The 20,210-nt window shown below is 32.0% G+C and overlaps 1 protein-coding gene across 6 annotated transcripts in view; it reads right to left on the reverse strand.

Moving 5' to 3' along the window:
- LOC115877492 (fibroin heavy chain-like) overlaps positions 1–18,497 on the reverse strand; it is a 38,576-nt gene extending 20,079 nt beyond the window's left edge. For 5 of the 6 annotated variants that reach the window (XM_030893685.1, XM_030893682.1, XM_030893686.1 and 2 more), the window contains exons 1-6: positions 18,378–18,497; positions 9,529–9,579; positions 9,441–9,470; positions 4,056–4,289; positions 2,776–3,018; positions 683–853 (exon numbers count right to left, since the gene is read on the reverse strand). In XM_030893685.1, coding sequence (XP_030749545.1) covers positions 683–853; positions 2,776–3,018; positions 4,056–4,289; positions 9,441–9,470; positions 9,529–9,579; positions 18,378–18,432 — 784 coding nt within the window. In that variant the 5' untranslated portion in view covers positions 18,433–18,497. The remainder of the gene's footprint in view (positions 1–682; positions 854–2,775; positions 3,019–4,055; positions 4,290–9,440; positions 9,471–9,528; positions 9,580–18,377) is intronic. The other variant, XM_030893683.1, reaches the window with a different exon arrangement.
- Between the last annotated feature and the right edge of the window lie 1,713 nt (positions 18,498–20,210).

A 20,210-nucleotide genomic window follows, 5' to 3' on the forward strand; every position in this document is an offset into this window, starting at 1 on the left:
ATTTAAGTACTATCTGGATGAAATTAAGTAATTAAGTAAGTAATATAATAATATTTGGATGAAAATTTGTGTCTGGATGTGTTTTGATATGAGAAATTTGGATTTCGATGTCAATATGACTCCTACTTGTAGAGGGCGCCTCCTACATATTTTTAACTGGTTTGAAAAGTAATAAATTTTCGTCCGTTCCTGTATAAAACTATAAAGTAATACATTTCTATAATTTTTTACGAAAAATAGGTCCCTTTGTAAAAATCGCTACGAATATCCGTTTTCAAGATAGGTCGAATGGAAATAATCAATACATGTCATTATTAACAAAAAATAAACATGTTGACTAGATAGTTATTTGACTGAAATGATAAATTTCGGAACTTTTTATTCTATTAAGCTGATCATGAATTTTTCTAGATAAAAATACAATAAAACAGTTTCTGTTGAATCGTTATCAACATAGTATGTATCTTTTTTGTCTTTAAATGTATTGACTAATGACTAATTCGATTCGAAACTATTACTTGTAGTGATTTTTACCAGAAGAACTTTTTTACGTAAAAACACACAGGAATGTATATTTTTTCACTCAATATGCTACGGAAGTTTTCCGAATACAATTCGGACCACCCTGTATACTGGATGCTATAAGTTTTAAAGAGTATTGAGATCAATTAATAAGACGTACCTCCATGAACAAAGCTTCCACTACCCGCAACGGTTGATCCTTGATTACCAGAGTAAGCGTTTCCATTGTATTTACCAGAACTTATGGCACTTGAATCATAGTTACTTCCACAACTTCCACCATTTCCAGAACATCCAGACCCTGCTCCGTTACCGTAGGATGTACCACTGCCTGGAATACCATTCGTACGTTTATTAGGGTGTCCGTATTTACCAAGTTGATCATTTCTCTCACCCGCTAAATTTTTAGTTTATTTTCTAAAAACAATAACGTACCATTGTATACCCTTAATATTCACAATAAATCTTGCCCCAAAGACGATTCATTTTCCATTTAAATTACATGGGAATTTCCCACTTTTTGCAAATATTCTTTTTTCTCTCGACTTTGTTCTCTCGCAGCACGACAATTACATATTCTTATACAGAATTGAACGCTCTACATAGAGGTCTCTAACAATTTTTCGATAAACCTACTCCTTCAAAAGTTATTCACGGTTAAAGTTAATCAATAGGTAAATTATTAAATTCTTCAACTTTTTTGACAAAATTATGATTTTTTTGGAAAAATTTAATCTATTGTTGTAAAAATATACAATTCTGATGGTGTTAAGGTTGGGAATTAAGAAATCTTCAAGTCTAATGAAGTTTAAACCATTTAATTTAAGCTGATTTAAGTATAGCTGCAATAAACATTGTTTATTGAAAGAAATCAGCTATACTTAAATGGTACGAATAACTTTTGAAGGACCTTCTTTACCTTTTTTGTAGAGCGCTCAATTCTGTAGAATATGTGTTTGTCATGGCTACGAGAGAACAACATCGAGGGAAAATAAATATCTGCAAAAAGTGGCAAAAATTGCCCTGTAATTTAAATGGGAAATAAATCGTCTTTGGGGCAAGGTTTATTGTGAATATTAAGTGTTTACAATGGTCTGTTATTGTTTTTTAGACAATAAACTAAAAATTTAGAGAGCGTCGTGAGAGAAATGATCAACTTTGTAAATAACGGACACCCTATAATGTTTATACAGATATAAATAATAATATATTGTTAATCTCAATATTATTATTATTATTATGACTCGAAGATTAAAGTAAAAGTTTCAAACAGAAACTTGAAATGAAACGTTTCTGAAATAGTGAACATCCTGTAAATTATCAATAATTTGCTCAGATGCTAATCTTTTAAATAATTATTCAGACGCCAATCTTCAAATGATGTAGCATGTTAACTGGTTTTGTATTATTTTAAATTAGTTTTTTAGTACCTTGTTATTTTTAAATTAGTTTTTTAGTACCTAAATATATTATTCGTCAACTCAAACTACTAAAATCACATAGTTACATAGATAAAAAACATTATTCCGTAATTATTCCGTACAAAAATAAGAAAATTAATATTTCTATTATTAAAACTAATGTGAGAATGCAGTAAAATTAATTAGCGATTTTTAAATCGAATAGGTAAAAAATAAGCACGCCTTTAACTAAATATATTAATTTATCCACTCAACCAGTGTGAAAAATAACTTTATTCCATTAGCAAAACAATGAAATTAAAATACGAAATTTTATTTTTCTTTAAAAAGTAAACGTGAAGTGGCTTTTTGTGCTTCCTCAAGAATTGCTGCAGGAATACCAGTATCATCTTCTTGCATATTTCCGTGGTTTAAAAAAGACTTATGACACAAGCTCCGAATTTTACTTTTGTCAAATGAAAACATACATAAGTATTACAGTTATTTATTATCTGATATAATATATTGTCGAGGACTGTCTCACAAACCAACCAATTTTGTATTTGTGTTAGAATATAAGTTATTAGTTTAAATTTGCTATGGTTTTATTTAATTTCGAAGTATACTTCCATAATCCACTAATATAAATCAATAATTGTGTGGGTTATACATTTAGTGCCCAACGTGGGGACAGACTACTTTCTTGCGTTTAAACATTCTAGCGTGGAACACTTATAATAAATAACTATTAATTTTCTAGATCTTATTGTTGAATAACAAGAAACTTTGCCACTCTAAATAGCTTGTGGTTAGCAACTAATTCAAATGCCGATAAGATTATTATAAATTATACCTGAGTTACTTCCAGAAACATAACTTCCACTGGTCGGCGCTCCTGATCCTTTGACTCCACTAGAATATCCAGTTTGGTATTTTCCAGAATTGATAACTTTGTAAATATCAGCATCTGAAGCGTCGGTTGATGTTGCTGAATCACCGATAACGTTTGTGTCTACTGAACTACCGCAGCCAGAACTTTCAGAGCATCCTGATGCAGAATTAGAACCATTGTCGGTAGATGATCCACTGGCAGCTCCTAAAACATTGTTAACTTCAGCTTACTTCGGGTTTCTCTTATTACCGATTCTGAACCGTCCTAGAACTGTGATGCGTATGCGCAGAAGGAAATATCAAGATATTATTTCATTTGCGCATGCACTGCAGAGTCCTAGGACGGTTCAGAATCGGTAATAACAAGAACCCGAACAAAGCTTTCATATCTATACGAATTTATTAATTTATTGATGGCGCCAAGTGACAGCGGTGTGTCTTTTTGTGAATTAAATTACAAAGTAGCACCCTGATGAAGAAAACAATAAATTTTCGAAAGTTTGGCATAGCACACAAGTAGTTTTATTGCGCAATGAGAACCTAAGATATAAAAAAACTTACTATTTACATAGTCGGTCAAGACTACCCTTCAATCTCTAACTTCTCTTTACAATCTGCCCCAAAATTTTTACTTAAGAGTCCATTTCACTAGCCCGAAAAATTAGTAAAATAAGCGTTCGGCATTTAACGATTTATGTAAAACTGGCTAGGTATTTTTACCACAAATGAAGGAGGAAATTAAAGATAAAGGATTATACTATATCCGTATTGTCGCACATTTTTAGACAACTTCTTTATTTTGAAGATTTTGATGGTCAAACATCAATAAAATATTCCTTATGTTGGGACTAAATTTTCTCGAAAATAGAGACATCATTTAAAATTCCGTTACAATACGGAAATAGATTGAAGTTTTGTGATTACAGTGATATATATTTTATATGGTTTTGTAACAAATTGCTCGCTATTTTATGGCAAATGCTGAAGCTCTGCAAACCTTAATCAAGCCTTAATCAAAGCACGTGTGTTTGGAATTTTGGGTGTGGCTTTACACTGCAGGATCGGGCTAAGCCTTAGGCAGATTTCTGAAATATAATAAAAATGTCCTTCGGCCACACACCCGCTTTACCCGACCCCTGAGAGCGACCCGAACAGTACAGCGTAATAGACTCTTAATAACTGTAAGAATTTAGTCTTCTTTCTATTGACAATTTCAATTCTATATAACGAATCTAAACTAACCTGCTCCTGAGTGTGTTCCACTGACTGCCCCCGAACCGGCAAAAGCGCCCGAACCTGCAATGGCACCAGCGGAAGCTGAAGCTACGGCTCCTGCTTGAGCATCACTTCCAGCGCCAGCGCCTGCATTAGCTGAGGAGACAGCTCCACTGGCGGCTCCATTTTTCAATGCGTCATGTATAAGCGGAAGTTGGTCTCCATTGAAGGATCCACTGAATGAACTTGATTGACTGAATGCTATAAAAAAAAAACAGAAATAATGATGGACAGATTATCATGAAATTAAAAAAAATATATCCAGTTTGTATGTTAATGGAAATTCTTGCTTTGCTTTATCATCACCATTACAAATGATTAATTCGACGCGAACGAAGTCGCGGGTACACGCTAGTAAACAATATACCGGGTGTTGCATCGTCGAGCGGGACATAGGAAATCCCATGTAAATTTTAATAGGGTCAATTATTGGCTTCCCTAATCATTTTAGAGAATAATTCTATTTAGGTTTATTGAAGAGCACTAAAACCCACATTCGAAAGAATAACTTTAGATATTTTTGATTAGCCCGTTTACGAGTTATCGCCGATTTTTAAATATTTCTCCTTTCTTATGACCCTCTATTTACTTATGCGCATAACTTATGGGCACCAGTCAAGGTAAAAGATAACTGTCAAATGAAGTTGTCATTTCAGAAATGTATCTATTTAGTGCTTTATTATTATTATTAAAAACTCATACCTACATCGAAAATATTAGCCATGAATTACACTACCGAAGAAAAAATATTGATGATTAAATGGTACTATCAAGGAAATTGTATCATCCAGTATATCATTGTATATCAAGGAAATAGTTATCAAAAGGTGTCGGACATGTTTGCTGCTCTGTATCCGAATAGACCGATACCTGGAAAATCTACAATCGCAAAGAATATCCAGAGATTTGAGACCAAAGGTACCCTAATAAATAACTGCAGATGTGAAGCAAGGCAGGAACAAAGAGAAGATGCAAGAGATTATACCGACTTGGAAGTTTTATTGTGCGAGGAAGAGAACGATGGAAAGATCAATACAAGGAAACTTGAGGATGAAATAGGAATAGATCACACTACAGCGTTTCGAATTTTGAAACGACATAAATACTATTACTTCAAATATGAAAAGCACCAAGAGCTACGAGATGGGGACGCAATACGGCGGCAGGCGTTTTGTTTTGATATGATGGAAAGAGCAAACACGGATAGGGAATTTTTAAAAAACATATGTTTCACTGACGAATGCACGTTTACCTTAAATAATGAACCCAATGTTCAAAATTATCGATATTGGAACAAAGAAAACCCAGGTTTGTCGAAACAAGGACGCAATATCCACAGAAAGTAAATGTTTGGGCAGGGATATTCGGACACAATATTATCGGGCCATTATTTCTTACGCGAAATTTAAATGCAGAATATTATTTGGAACTACTCGAAAATTATATTTTACCTGCTTTACATGATGCCGCTAGGGAAAATCAGGAAGTTTGGTACCAAATGGATGGCTGCCCGGCACATAGTACCCTGGCTGTTCGGGAATATTTAGACAATAGTTTTAACGGAAACGTTATTGGCCTAAATCATAGAGTAAATTGGCCAGCACGATCTCCTGATATTTCGCTAAATGATTTCTTTTTCTGGGGCCATTTAAAAAACAGGATATACAAAGATAAAAAATACCCAAATCTAAACGAGTTAAAAATGCTATTTCTGCCGAATGCAATAGAATTTCAGTTTACCAACTAGCGAATGTAAGAAGAGAATTTTATGATCGCCTGGGTTATTGTCTAGCAGTCGATGGAGGAATATTTGAACATCTTCTTAAACTATAAAGTTCTAACAATTTAATAGTACCTAAATTAATAAGTTATTGAATATTGTAATAATACTATAATTAACCTTGTAATTGATTACTTTATTTTACTTTAATTCATATTAAATTGTATTTATAAATACGTCTTTAAGATTTTCGATGTAGGAATGAGTTTTAAATAATAATAAAGCACTAATTAGGGAAATTTCTGAAATGACAACTTCATTTGACCTTGACTGATGCTCTCAATCTTTTACCTTGACTGATGCTCATAAGTAAATACAGGGCCATAAGAAAGGAGAAATATTTAAAAAGAAATCGGCGATAACTCGTAAACGAGCTAATCAAAAATATCTAAAGTTATTCTTTTGAATGTGGGTTTTAGTGCTCTTCAATAAACCTAAATAGGATTATTCTCTAAAATAATTAGGAAAGCCAATAAGTGACCCCATTAAAATTTACATGGGATTTCCTATGTCCCGTCCGACGATGCAACACCCGGTATACCTAATAAAATAAGCAAATTGACTGTCAAAAAGTGGAAATTTTCTCAAAATGAAAGTACACCTTAACTGCGAACATTCAAAGTTGTAACTAAATAAGATCCTAATAGACTTTTAGTGAATCAGTCGCGCGATAAACCCTGTATACAGGGTGAGTCCTTAAATAAGTGGAAATCTTTTTTATATATTTTGGGGTTTGATCCCAAAGACACTATTATAGGACATTTTTTCACGATTTTTTTTGAAAATCTGGAATTTTTTGATTTTTTTTTTTAGTTATAAAACATAATTTCTTGAATATGGCAATATAGGTGGCAGATTAAATTTACAAGAAAAAAAAACCAGAAAAGATACCTACATACAGTGGATTTACTCAAAATTTAATGAAAAAATCATTTTTGTTGGAAATTTTCGAAGTAAAATAACTCGGTTATTTTTGACTTATTTGAAAACCGGTAAAGAGAAAATATTATGTTTCTTTTATCGAGATCTACCAACCCTGCACATATTTGCACTTATTCAAGACCCGCCCTGTATAGTATAAAAAATAAAAACTCGAGTAATATAAATTTTAAATAGTTTAATGTATTTACAATTAGCATTTTATCTTTCCTTTATATGTAAATTTCTATTGATATATGCTTTGATACAAAGCTAATTTTCTTTAATATTATGCCGTTTATTATACTAATGGGACGGACGTCCTCATAACAAAGTTTTACAGTTAAGGTAATAAATAAATCTGTCCGAACATACACATAAAAAATATGTGCTTAATTTAATAATAAGGTAAATAAAATAATTTATTATAATACAAAGTAGCAATGGGAATTCCAAAGAATAAAATGAAGCCAAGAAGAGATATTCTTAGGAATGATTTGTGTTATATTTGACAATTTGTTAGAAGCAGGGGCGCCGACTGCGTGGGTGCTCGGGTGCCCAAGCACCCACGAGAGAAAATTAGTGGGTGCGGAGCACCCACGTGCATATAAGCATCAAGACTAATTAGTTTAGCAACTTTAAGACACTCGCATCTCATCCAGCCCAATTCCAGACGTCAATTTCAGTAGTTCTAAGGAAGTTTCCTCGTTCATTCTTAGGTAGTTAAATCAATCCTGTTTTTCAACTGTTAAATCAGCAAGCAAATTAACATGGCAATACTTATTTCCTTTAAGTAACCGTTGTTTTTCTGCTTTTTTATTTATTGCATAAACGAATAAAATCCGAGACAGATGTGTATTTGGGGAGGCCATTTTTACTGAGAAAAAATGTGCCGAAGTGATTCCCTAAATCAGTTCATTCTAGATAAAACTGTACTATAAAATTGCGTGTGTGTGCGACAGGCTGTAATACAGGTTAAACTGCACAGACTGGCCTGCAAAGTCTGCCTGTGTTTAATAATAAAAATAAAAACAAATAACTGTGCGTTTGTGGGGGCTCTAAAAATGTTCTTAAATTAGTACAAATATTTTAGGGGTGGTATATTTCGACCCCAGAAACACATAAGGTTTCTTTCGCGATTCTTTTTTAAATTTGGTACTTTTTCGAAAAAAAATGGATTTTTTAAATTTATAATTAAAAAATATAATATCTTAATATTATGGCAACATCGGTAGTAGATTATGTTTACAAAAAGGAAACCCAGAAAATAAAACAGTGGTTCTCAAAATATGGGTATAAAATACATATTATTTTAGTAAGTAAAATAACTCGGTTTATTTTGGGGTTATTTGAAAAACGATAAAGAGAAAACAAGTGTTTCTTTTATTGAGATCTGCCAGCCCTGAAAATATTTGTACTTATTTAAGACTCTCCCTGTATATTAATTATATTTATTCTAAATTGGAAGCGAATTGTAAACTACATTAGGAGTGTGTGTTCATATCCACGATAGCTCACTGTCAATCTATTTAGCTGGCCATGTATATGAACTGTGCTATGTGATGCGAAAGCTTGTTGTGTATGATCTTTGAGAATTTTTAGTCTTGACGGATAAATTTGTTTATATAAAAACCCTAAGCTGTCCCCCTCCCAATCTCGGATATCCCTCCACTCACAAGTCTTCTCAGCAACTTTTAGTTTCCTTTATTTTGTATCTCTTTATAAAATACAGTTACAGTATCTGTCTGTTGTTTTAATGCCTGCCCTTACACGATTGTAATGGGTAGAATTAATATTTTCACAAACTGGTATCTGTACTAAAAAATATTTCTGCATAACTCAAATTATACTCAATAAAATTGTAAAAATGACAAATTGATATGATATTTTTCTAATATTATTATGTATGTTACATATGTAAAAAAGTGTAATAAATAAGACAAATGTAACAATCTGGAAATTTGGTACATTTACTCATATTTGATGAGCACCCACGAGGTTTTATGAAAGTTGGCGCCCCTGGTTAGAAGAAAAATTTAGGAGAATTATATTTTAATCTATTAAACAAAGTCGGTTTTACATATATGTGGTAAACTGCAAACTAAAGTCTAAACCATTGTCTACTGGTAGATCTCCTACTCTCTTACAGAAGAAACATGAAAGCGGTATCATACAAGCCAGTCAAGCCACCAAACAATAATATCAGTGAATATTATGATAATAAACAGAAAAAAAAGCGTTAGAAGAAATATTTATATATTACTCTAATAAAATTAGCTACTATTATTTAACTAACTGTCAGAGCTGTTGTAGTAGGTCTACTAGCAGGGCATTGCAAGGTGAATAGGCATTTGAGGCTAATGGGATTGACGAAGCCATGAGCAGGTTCTGTCAAACTGAAGAAGAAACGATGAAACACATTTTATGTCGGTGCGACAGCCACCAAATGTGAGATATTCTGTAATAAGCAACGATAGATCGTTGACAGAAAGCTATATGAAGGGTTCAATATCCAAGTTGCTAGACTTTTTGACAATGTAACCTAAGGACCAGAAGAAGACCACAATATATCTGAAAAGAATCTAATCTAATGTAACCTCTCCAACATTAGGTTAATCTTAAGTTTTATCTGAAGGTATAAAACTGGGCCTTACCTGACGCTGATGAAGAAGAATGTGAAGAACCTAGAAAATAAATAATTAATAATTAACTACTATAAAGCTCCCTTCTAGTAGTACTTACTAAAACTACCGCTAACAGCGGATGGGCCACCTTTGATGCTATAACCGGATGCTATAATTTAGAAAAAAGAAATATTTAAAAAAATATATTTTAACACATAACACATTTTATTGGATATTTTAAGAACCGTTAGTCCGATTTGAATGAGATTTTGGATGTCTATGTTTTGCTAAGTGCTTTAACATTTGGTTTTCACAAAAATCAAGAAAATGTACGGGAAAAGTAAAAACTACCCCCACCCCTACATAAATTTTAGTATAAATATTTTCCAACTCCACCGATGACAGATTTTCTTTTCGTAAAATGGTCCCTCTAGTGTTTACTACATTTTTTGTCTCTTGTAAAAAACGCTACATGGCATATGTTCCTGCAAATTTTTTTTTTGGTGAATTTGTTTTTTCAAAGCAGACCTCCAAAATATACAGGGAGTGCCAATATTTCGTGGACATAGAACAACTACGTATTTTTTGGATCAAAATAAGTTAATTGCACATAATTTACCTTTATACAAAAGTGCCTCATTTGTCCGTTAGAGGGCATCAATCAAAAATAAACCCGAACGTTAATTAATTTAGAAATTATTAATTTTTTTAGCTTTTTATTAAGCTTATTGTCAAATATAAGTTTGATGGCAAACGAAACACTTTTGTATAGAGGTAAATTCTGTTCAATAAACTTATTTTGATTCGAAAAATAGGTAGTAGTTCTATGTCTACGGAATATTGAGACACCCTGTATAGTTGGAATGGTGTTGGGACATCCTACATTTTAAAACCCTTTTCGTTATTTATTCCTCAGCTTTACCTAACGATAAAGAAATTCCATCTTATGGACTTTCTTATAAACATGCTAATCTTAAGACCTTTTCATTCTTTATTGCTATCCTTTGCTTGTTGTCTGGTAAAAAAAGATTTGGATTTAAGTTTTTTTGAACTTTAGGGACCTATTTTTAGAACCCGGCTCATTCGAATGTTCCTCCATGTTTTTTTTAGTATTTGGGAGGCGATTTTTTAATGCTTGCCATTTATATTCAACCAGGAATTCTCTTTGTTTATCTACCTACACTGACCCACCCTAGTTTGCATATTTATGAATTTGACATTAGAGTACGGTTGTTTATTTATTTTTTATTTATTGCAGATATTTGTATCTATGTTTCAAGTCATTTCACATTATTTATCGTCAGAATGACCTGAATTATATGAGAATGCCATAAGAACTTTTGTGTGATAATAATGTCATAATGCGGGGTGTTCCTTAATGACATGCTAATATTGAAGGGGGTTATTTTGGATTTATTCTAAGAAAAATCTTCATATGAATATATATCCCAAACATCTTAATTTTTGAGATACAGGGCGGTGAAATTTTCTAAATAACTTTTTTTCATAATAACTTTGATGTTTGCACGAAAATGCATTTTTTGATGTACAAAAAAAAGTTCAACTTCTTGGCACATCCAGTATATACAGGGTGAGTTTCCGACGATGTTATCTATGGGTATCTCGGAAACTACTGGAGATAGAGAGTCGGTTAAATGGGGAAAGAATTGCAGTTTTGTGGGGTCATAAATATGCGCCTTTCAGATTTTTAAAAAAGTTCATGGCTTACTAGATATTTCGAAAAAAAAAATTTCAGCTATTTCAAAAATTGTCCCTAATTCCATTATAAGCTATTTTAGACAAAAAGTTTTCAGATAAAAGTTGTAGATAATCACATCCTTAATGAGATTGTATCCTCCGCTTTTTTCTAAAGCCTGTCATTTTTGACATATGATACAAACGTATGTTTTTTTTAAATGGAAACCATAGTTGGCCATGACTTCATAAAAAGCGCAATTTTTTAAGCTTTTTAGCGATATAAGCTATATGTTTTCTTCGAAAAATTACTGAGTTATAGCCAAGTCTTATCATTTTTAAACAATTTCACTTAGTTAGCCATGGAAACAAGTTCAATCGCCGTTGCTCTCAGAAATGTGTAGCCTAACCTAACCTAACTAAACTTTGTAAATTAAAATAAACAAAAATTGTAAATGTGAATTTTTCAAATGAAAAAAAGCGTGTAAATACTCGCGCATCAATAGAGTGGTTCCAACATGACTTTCATTATAACCCCCTCAACCCAAAAAAATGATTTATATCATAATTATGCAAACTCAGGGATAGGTGGTCCAATTGCATGGGCCTCCTCGATCACCTGATCTATCCATTTTAGATTTTTTATGCGGTATGGTTAACAATAAGGTTTACAAAAGAACTTATGAATTAAGAGAGGCACTCGAAGTGGCGGTACGAGAGAAATTTAATTAATTCGACCGGTGAGAATAGGCAGTAATTCAGTTTTATAAAGATGCAACTCAAAACAATAGCGGATATTTTGAACATTTTCTAAAATAACTTAAAGTGTATGTAGTGACATTTCTTTTTTAAGTTTTAGTTTGTGTAATGTAAATTGTAAAGAACCGTTTAGTAATATATTCTGACATTTAATAAGTTATTAATCATAACAGAATAAGAATACCATACAATCTAAGTGAAATAGTCAAGAAAAATAAGAATTGGCTATGACTAAATTTAACTTTTCTAACATGTTCTCTAAAAAACGTAACATTCACCGGTCAACGTATCCTCGAAAATGTATGGTCAAGAAAAGTTGAACCAATAATCCTATACGCTTCTCTTCATTTGAAAAATTCATATTTACAATTTTTGTTTATTTTAATTTAAAAAGTTTGGATATGACAGCTTCACATTTATGAGAGCAAAGACGATTAAACTTGTTTCCATGGTTAACTAAGTGAAATGATTTAAAAATGATAAGAATTGGCTATAAATCAGTAATTTTTCGAAGAAAACATATTATAGCTTGTATCGCTGAAAAGCTTAAAAAATGGCACTTTTTATGAAGTCATGGCCAACTAAGGTTTCCATTTAAAAAAAACATATGTTTGTGTCATATGTCAAACATGACATCAGGCTTTAGAAAAAAACGGAGGACACGACCTCATTAAGGATGTGATTATCTACAACTCTTATCTGAAAACTTTTTGTCTAAAATAGCTTATAATGAAGTCAGGGACAATTTTTAAAATAGCCGAAATTTGTTTTTTTCGAAATATCTAGTAAGCCATGAACTTTTTCAAAAATCTGAAAGGCGCATGTTTATGACCCCACAAAACTGCAATTCTTTCCCCGTTTAACCGACTCTCTATCTCCAGTAGTTTCCGAGATACCCATAGAGGAAAAAAAACCGTAAACACCGTAGGAAACTCACCCTGTATTTGTAATACCATAATGGTTAAATTAATTTAAAAAATATGACAGGCACTATAGATATAGAAATAATGTCAGAATGGTATAGATTTATTGAAGAAATTCAAATGGTGTGTGGGGTTTCCTATGACTAAAATTCGCTCAATTCAATTATTATACTGTTAATCCGATTAAATCAAATATATACATATAATTATAAAAAAAATAGATCATAAAGAATCAATAATTGGGATAAGGTATTATAATTATATTCTTGCATATACAAGTGACTTAAAATATTTTTATTATGTCATTATTACTCATAAAATAAAGTTCATGAATATTTTATGAAGTGATTTTGAAGAGGTTTGTTTTAAATTTCTATAAACACGTTTATTATTTATAAAATGTTCGTTGCAACAGACTCTCAGAGGCTTGAGTATATTGAAGGATTTGGTAATAAAATATCGTTATTATAATTGTAATTTTTGTCTTTTTCAGCTTCATTCAGAACCTCGCAATTAGTGGACTAAATTAGTGGTTTCAATTAGCATAGAAGTTTGTTCCTTTAATCATGTAAGCATTAAGAACGTTAAAATTAGTGGTAGTAGTACATTTTCAATTAGTAGAAAAAGTTATCAAACTTTTAACTTTTCCACTAATTATAATTTGGGAGAAATGTCAGTTTGGTCTTTGATTATCTTCCGTCAAGAGAAATTTTGGTCAGAAATCAAAAATTGATTGTTTTATAAGCTAAATATTGGGCTTTCTCTATGGATACAACTAACTAGAATGTTGAATGTTTAGGAGGGGAGTTAATCACCGCAACCTTTATTGTGTGTTCCCTTTTCTTGAGTTACAACGAGTTATAACTCATCATACAGTCTCAGGGCTTTAACAAAAGCCAGTATCTGAGACGGCTCCACAGAGGCCAGCTCTCTGTCCTCGACATCAGCCATACCAAAGTTCATAACACGAATGGTAGTCGTCTCGGCGCACTCAGTGATAAGGTGTTCTGGTGTTTCCCCATTTTCCCCCACAGAATCTGCATTCGCCGTTGTTTCTCAGCTTCAGCCTACTGAGGTGTTTGTTCAGGAGACAGTGTCCTGTTAGAAACCCCGTGACAATCCGAAGATTGTTTTTACTTAAATCAAGGAAAACCTCTGATTTTTCTCGGTCGTAAGTTCTGAGGAACTTTTTCGAGTGACTTAGACCGTTGGAGGACACCCATTCCAAGTTACAAATGGAGTCTTCCATACTCTTCAGTTCCTCTTTCAGTTGGTTCCCGCTTGGAAAACAGAACGGTTCTGGTCCAGTTAGTGGAGTGTTCGCTTCTTTTCTAGCTAGATCATTTGTTTTTTCATTGCCTTCTATCGCTTGGTGAGCAGGCACCCAGAGTAGAAGGACTTTATTTTCTTTGTCTAATTTGTTGAGCTTCTGTAGGCATTCTTTGACCAACTTTGATGGTTACTGAGTTGATCGCCTTTAGTACTGCTTGACTATACAACTGACTAACTAAACCAGTTATAAAATATCAAAGAAGAAATATCATAAAATAAACTCAGAAAAGTCCAACAAATTAATAACAATTCAAATCAAATTAAAATGTGCCAAAGGAAACGTTAATCAAAACTGTCAAAAAATGACATGTCATGACGTAAATTTCTATCCTAATGCATGTATGTTGTGCATGTATTTACACAAACTTTTATTAGACTTTCCTCTAAGTTTTTTTTTAATTGCTCAGCGCTTGTAATAACTAAATTCTTGTAGATTTTAAGTTGTTTTCTTGCGAGATGCCGAGCTAATTTTACTATTGTTTTTTTATCAAAATATTTATTTACTGTTTATTATTCCTATTTTGTATTGCAAATATATTAAAATTGAACAAAGACGGTTAGAAAACAATGCTATTCTGCTACCTACAGATCAAAGCAAAGAATAGAAAACCCACGATTAAAAGGCCTGAAAATTGTGCTTCACGTAGACAGAATGTAAATTTCCGGTAAAGCAATTAACACAATTAACATCACATACGAATTCAAATCTTTATATGTATACTAATTTGCCGGGTATTCCCCAACAATGTCTATCACCTTTGAAGTAACAATGTGAACAAAGCAAATTATATCACTAAGATGTAGATATTAATTTTTAAAAACAAACTTGTGTTTGTTTTTAAAATGTTATACAGAGTGAGTCTTAAATAGGTGCAAATAGTTTTAGGGGTGGTACATTTCGACCCCAGAAACACGATCATTCATCAGTTTTTTTTCGCGAAAAATGTTTTTGAAAATTTGGATTTTTTTTAAATTTGTGTAGTTTTTAGTTAAAAACATATTTTCTTGATAATATGGCAACATAGGTAGTAGATTAAATTTACATTAAAGTAAACCCATAAAAGATCCAGTGGTTCTCAAAATTTAAGGAAAACATTTTTTTTTTGGAAATTTTCAAAGTAAAATAACTCGGTTATTTTGGACTTATTTGAAAAACCGTAAAGAGAAACTATGTTTCTTTTATCGATACTTACCAGCCCTGTAAATATTTGCACTTATTTAAGACTCACCCTGTATTGCTTGTAATATTTTTATTGTTTGTCTTATAAACATTTTCTGTGTAATGTACTTTGCATAAATGTAAGTTTTCGAAAACTGTTGATTATTTTGCCTAAAATAAAAAGTTGAAGACTGTGAGATGCAGAACTGAATAATTAATAATTATGTTGATACTAAAAGATCAGCTACGTCGAAACAAAGGTTCCTGATAGATCACCGAAGATAAGCGACGTTAGACGATTCGACTAGATGGACGGGTGTCCCTCTGGAAACTCCGTCGTGCTGTTGTTTCATGGCAAGAATGTAAAATCCTGTGGTTAAATCTATTGACACACACTGCTCATTGGCGCCGGTTCGAGACCGGATGAGATCGGATATCTCGTGAGTAAAGGTGCGTCCACATTGCTCATGATCCTGCTCGCGCTCTTGCTTCTGATTGTGCTTTCGTTAAAGATGGGCCATAAAATTAAGATTCCTTGCATCTGGAGACTCACATACCAGTTTGAGTTATTTATTCAAAGTTCCAAGCAAAGCATTTCAAAAATAGTACTAGGCATATAAATAAAGGCCAAAATATAAATAAAGTTCTCAAAGATCAGATTAAGATAAGTAGACAATATAAATATAGAGTTATATTTTATTAAAGGTATATTTAATATTATTAATCCAAGAACAAAACACAACTATTTTTAATTCTGAACAAAAGAAAAATAAGAAAGATCAACCGAATCCTATGAATGAAACCATACTAAAATGTCGAAACAGGCATTTTATGTGATCGCAAGCACGTGGAGCACCACGAGCGTCGCGAACATCTCGCTCCGACTGTTTGCCATGTTTTTCGTGTTTCACGTGTTCGTTCGGCCTGCTCGCTAGCAATGTGGACGCAGCTTAAGAGTCGATTAATCGCCAAGTCGGTAGGCTATTGACCATGATATGACTGAGGACCGCGGTTCGGATTCCGCGCAAAAAAGTAAGAGCAAAGAGGAAGTTACACTTAAAACACTTTAGCAAAAGAATTTCGGACTTCCATTGTCTTCTTAAGTAACTTTGAATGCAAATTTTAGTGTAAACTTTAATAATTATGTATTTATTGTCAAATATCTTATAGGATTTTATTACACTAAAATATATAAAGAAGTCGTTAAAGTTTTGTATTTTTAACGTGTTTAAGAATAAATAACGTATTATTTTGATTCATTATATTTGAAGTCAAAATTAAACATTTAAAACTGATGTGGCACAATTTAAGAAGCCCTGTATAATTTAATTACATGCATAATAAAAGTTCATTAGTTGAGAACATTAAATAATTATATAGATTTAAATTTCCTGATCATATTCCTTCAGCTTAATAATACATATTAAGATGGATATGAGCATGTCCTTAATAGTTTTTAATAATATACCATAATGATTTAATAATATACCTCAACACAGAAATTATCACTTGGCAGAAAGTAACTGAAGAGTGAAAAATATATTTATCGGTAATAAAAAATCTACAAGGCCAAATATAATCTAATGAATCAAAAATTGATGAAAGCAAATATATACTTTTAAAATGAATAAAGTAATATAAAACTTTAGCAAATAAACAATTAATAGCAGAAACTTTAACGTTAAACGAAGTAAAGAACTTTTTAGAAAACTCATCTAAAAATAAAATCTATAGAGAAATATTGTTTCTAAAGTTATTTGTAAATTCCTCAGAAGCTTTCTAAAACATATATTTTGATTATATGGAGATAATAACGCTAAAAATTTCTTATGAGTGTTTTGTTAGGTTAGGCATAACCAAACCAACTACAACCTTCTATATTTTTTTACTTTATTCGGTAGAAAAAGACACTCTGAATAGAATGACATATCAGATGTCAACTTTTGCCATTTTTGCATATGGTTTATTTGAAATAGTAACATGCGGTTCATAAGGACAATTTGACTCGAAATACCGTGTGTGGTACGAAATTATTCGTAAAAAAATGCTTTTTCCAAATATGCTAATGAGCCCAAAAATATTCAGAAGGTGCCATTTAAAAATCAAAAGTTGTAGTCTTTTCCGGTGAAAGAGAAACTGACCAAAAATAATTGAATACGTCAATCAATCCTAACTTATGGCATATACTAGCAAACCAAATCTCGTTTTTTTATCTCAAAAAATAAAAAAGTTATAGGGGTGAGCCACTTTTGAGACGCACCCGGTATTATGATGAATTTTTATAATCTTAAGCTTATACTTTTTAATTTACGATCATTCACAATGTCTAAATAACACTATTAAAATTAATAGAATATCCTAGCAACAGCTTGTGGTGCAAATGCAAAAATTGTTTAAAAAATAGTCTTAAATAGGTGCAAATATTTTCAGGGGTGGTATATTTCGACACCAGGAACACGTCTATGAGGTTTTTTCGCAAAAAAAGATGTTGAAAATCGTGTATTTTCTTTTAAATTTCCCTGTATATTTTTCGAAAACTTTTTAGAACTACCTGTTCACCGCAAATTTTCTCACGGTATAATTTCTTAATCTCTGATATTACCATAGATACGGCTTTACTCTATGGTTACGGTAATAAAAAGGATAGAAATACAGAAAAAATCCGGTGGTCCTCAAAATTTTTTCAAAAAAAAATCAATTTTTTTAAAAATTTTGAAACTTATCTGAAAAATGGTAAAGAGAAAATATGTTTCTTTTGTCGAGATCTACCAGCCCTGAAAATATTTGCACTTATTTAAGACTCACCCTATATATTATATTCCTTTGATGTAGAATTAGAAAATTAACATTGATTTTTTAAATTTAAAGTTGTTTTTCTAATTGTCATGGTTTGCAAAATCAAAGATACCAAAATGGACCCATTAGAGAAAAATTTTTGGAAAAACTTTAATATCCATGAAAATTTTAAGGTGCCCACTTTGTGTTTTGGTCAATAAAAAATCAACTACTTCAGTCCTAATAATTTTTTCATTCACAACAAACCCACTAATGACTACATTGCTAATTACGAATCCTTAACCATATATCACAAGCACTTACACAAGTTCACAGTGACCGCGAACAGGCACGCCACTATCGCCGAACCGTACTTCATTTCTTTTCTCTTTGACCTTACTTCCACACACCGTCTTGAACACAATTATATCCTAACTGACTTACCTATCTACGCCATCCCACCTTTTTATACATCATTGAAAATCGCACTTGCAAACTGGTCGAGCGTCTGCAGGACAGAGAACGGACAATTGCAGGAAAGAGAGAGGACAAGGTGGTCAGCAGGAGATTCCGTACCGGCGAACAGGATGTGTGCTTCCCAGAAAATGCTATCAAATTTATGAGAGATATTTTGTGTACGAATGCGATGGGAAAACAACATGGGTGTATTTTGGACATAAACAAGTGGAATGTAATTTGAATCTTTAACAAATTGATTTTCGAAAAACAGTTTTTTGTTTGCAACGATACTTTTTCAATTATTGTTTTCTTTTATTCAATTAAGAAGAAGAATATCTAAAAATGTATATGTAAGTAGGTTTTTAAGTTAATATACCGTATGATCCAATAAAAACGGCGTCAGCGATGGCTATGAAATGACAATCGATGACATTTCCCATATAAAATGACAGCAATCTTCATTTCATAGCCATCGCTGACGCCGTTTTTATTCGATCATACGGTATACTACACTAGGGTGTCCGTTATTTACCAAATAGGTCATTTCTCTCACGACGCCCTCTAATTTTTTAGTTTATTGTCTAAAAAATAATAACAGACCATTGTAAACCCTTAATATTCACAATAAACCTTGCCCCAAAGACGATTCATTTCCCATTTAAATTACATGGGAATTTGCCACTTTTTATAAATAATTTTTTTTCTCTCGATCTTGTTCTCTCGCAGCCATGACAATCACATATTCTTGTACAGAATTGAACGCTCTACAGAAAAGGTCTCTTACAAATTTTCGATAAACCTACTCCTTCAAAAATTATTCACCGTTAAAGTTAACCACTCGCTAAATTTATAAAGTTTTCAACTTTTTTGACAAAATTATGATTATTTTTGAAAAATTTAATCTATTACTGTAAAAATATACAATTTTGATGGTGTTAAGGTTGGGAATCTTCAAGTCTAATGAAGTTTAAACCATTTAAGTATAGCTGATTTATTTTAATAAACATTCTTGGTTAGGTTTTTAAAACTTGGATTAGTTGGATTTTTATATTTTTTATATTTTTTTGTATGTTGGCAAGAATGTTTGTAAAAATAAATTCAAATCATCAACTCAGTAGAAAAAAAATGTTAGGAAAATAACAGAAATTCACCGCACTTACTTAAAATTAGTTAATTAAGTACTGCAAAAGAATACAAGCTGAAAAATAATAAGTATTAGAATTAACAACCTGTCATCCATTCAATTGTTTTCCATAATTCAAACTTGTTTATCATGGTATCATGAAAATAGCTTTTTTTCAAATAATTGATTAAATTTTTCAAAAAGAATCATAATTTTTTCAAAAAAGTTGAAAAATTTAGGAATTTACCGAGTGGTTAACCACGTTTGCTCAGCATGTAAAAGACCATACCATAACGTGGTATATTGATGCTTCCAAAACCAAAGCAGGGACAGGAATAAGAGTATTTGGGCCGAAAACTAAATACTGCGAATCAATGGGCACCTTTCAGGCAGAAATCTACGCTATCGAAAGATGCGTACAATTTATCTTAGATAGGAACTATCGAAAACAGGAAATAGTAATCTTATCTGATGGTCAAGCAGCACCAAACGCGATCAACTCAGTAACCATCAATTCGAAGTTGGTTAAAGAACGCCTAGAGAAGCTGAACAAATTAGGCAAAGAAAATAAAGTC

Source organism: Sitophilus oryzae, unplaced genomic scaffold (genome assembly GCF_002938485.1).
Source record: "Sitophilus oryzae breed Bouriz unplaced genomic scaffold, Soryzae_2.0 scaffold_1494_pilon_pilon, whole genome shotgun sequence".
Taxonomy (NCBI): Eukaryota; Metazoa; Arthropoda; class Insecta; order Coleoptera; family Curculionidae; genus Sitophilus; species Sitophilus oryzae.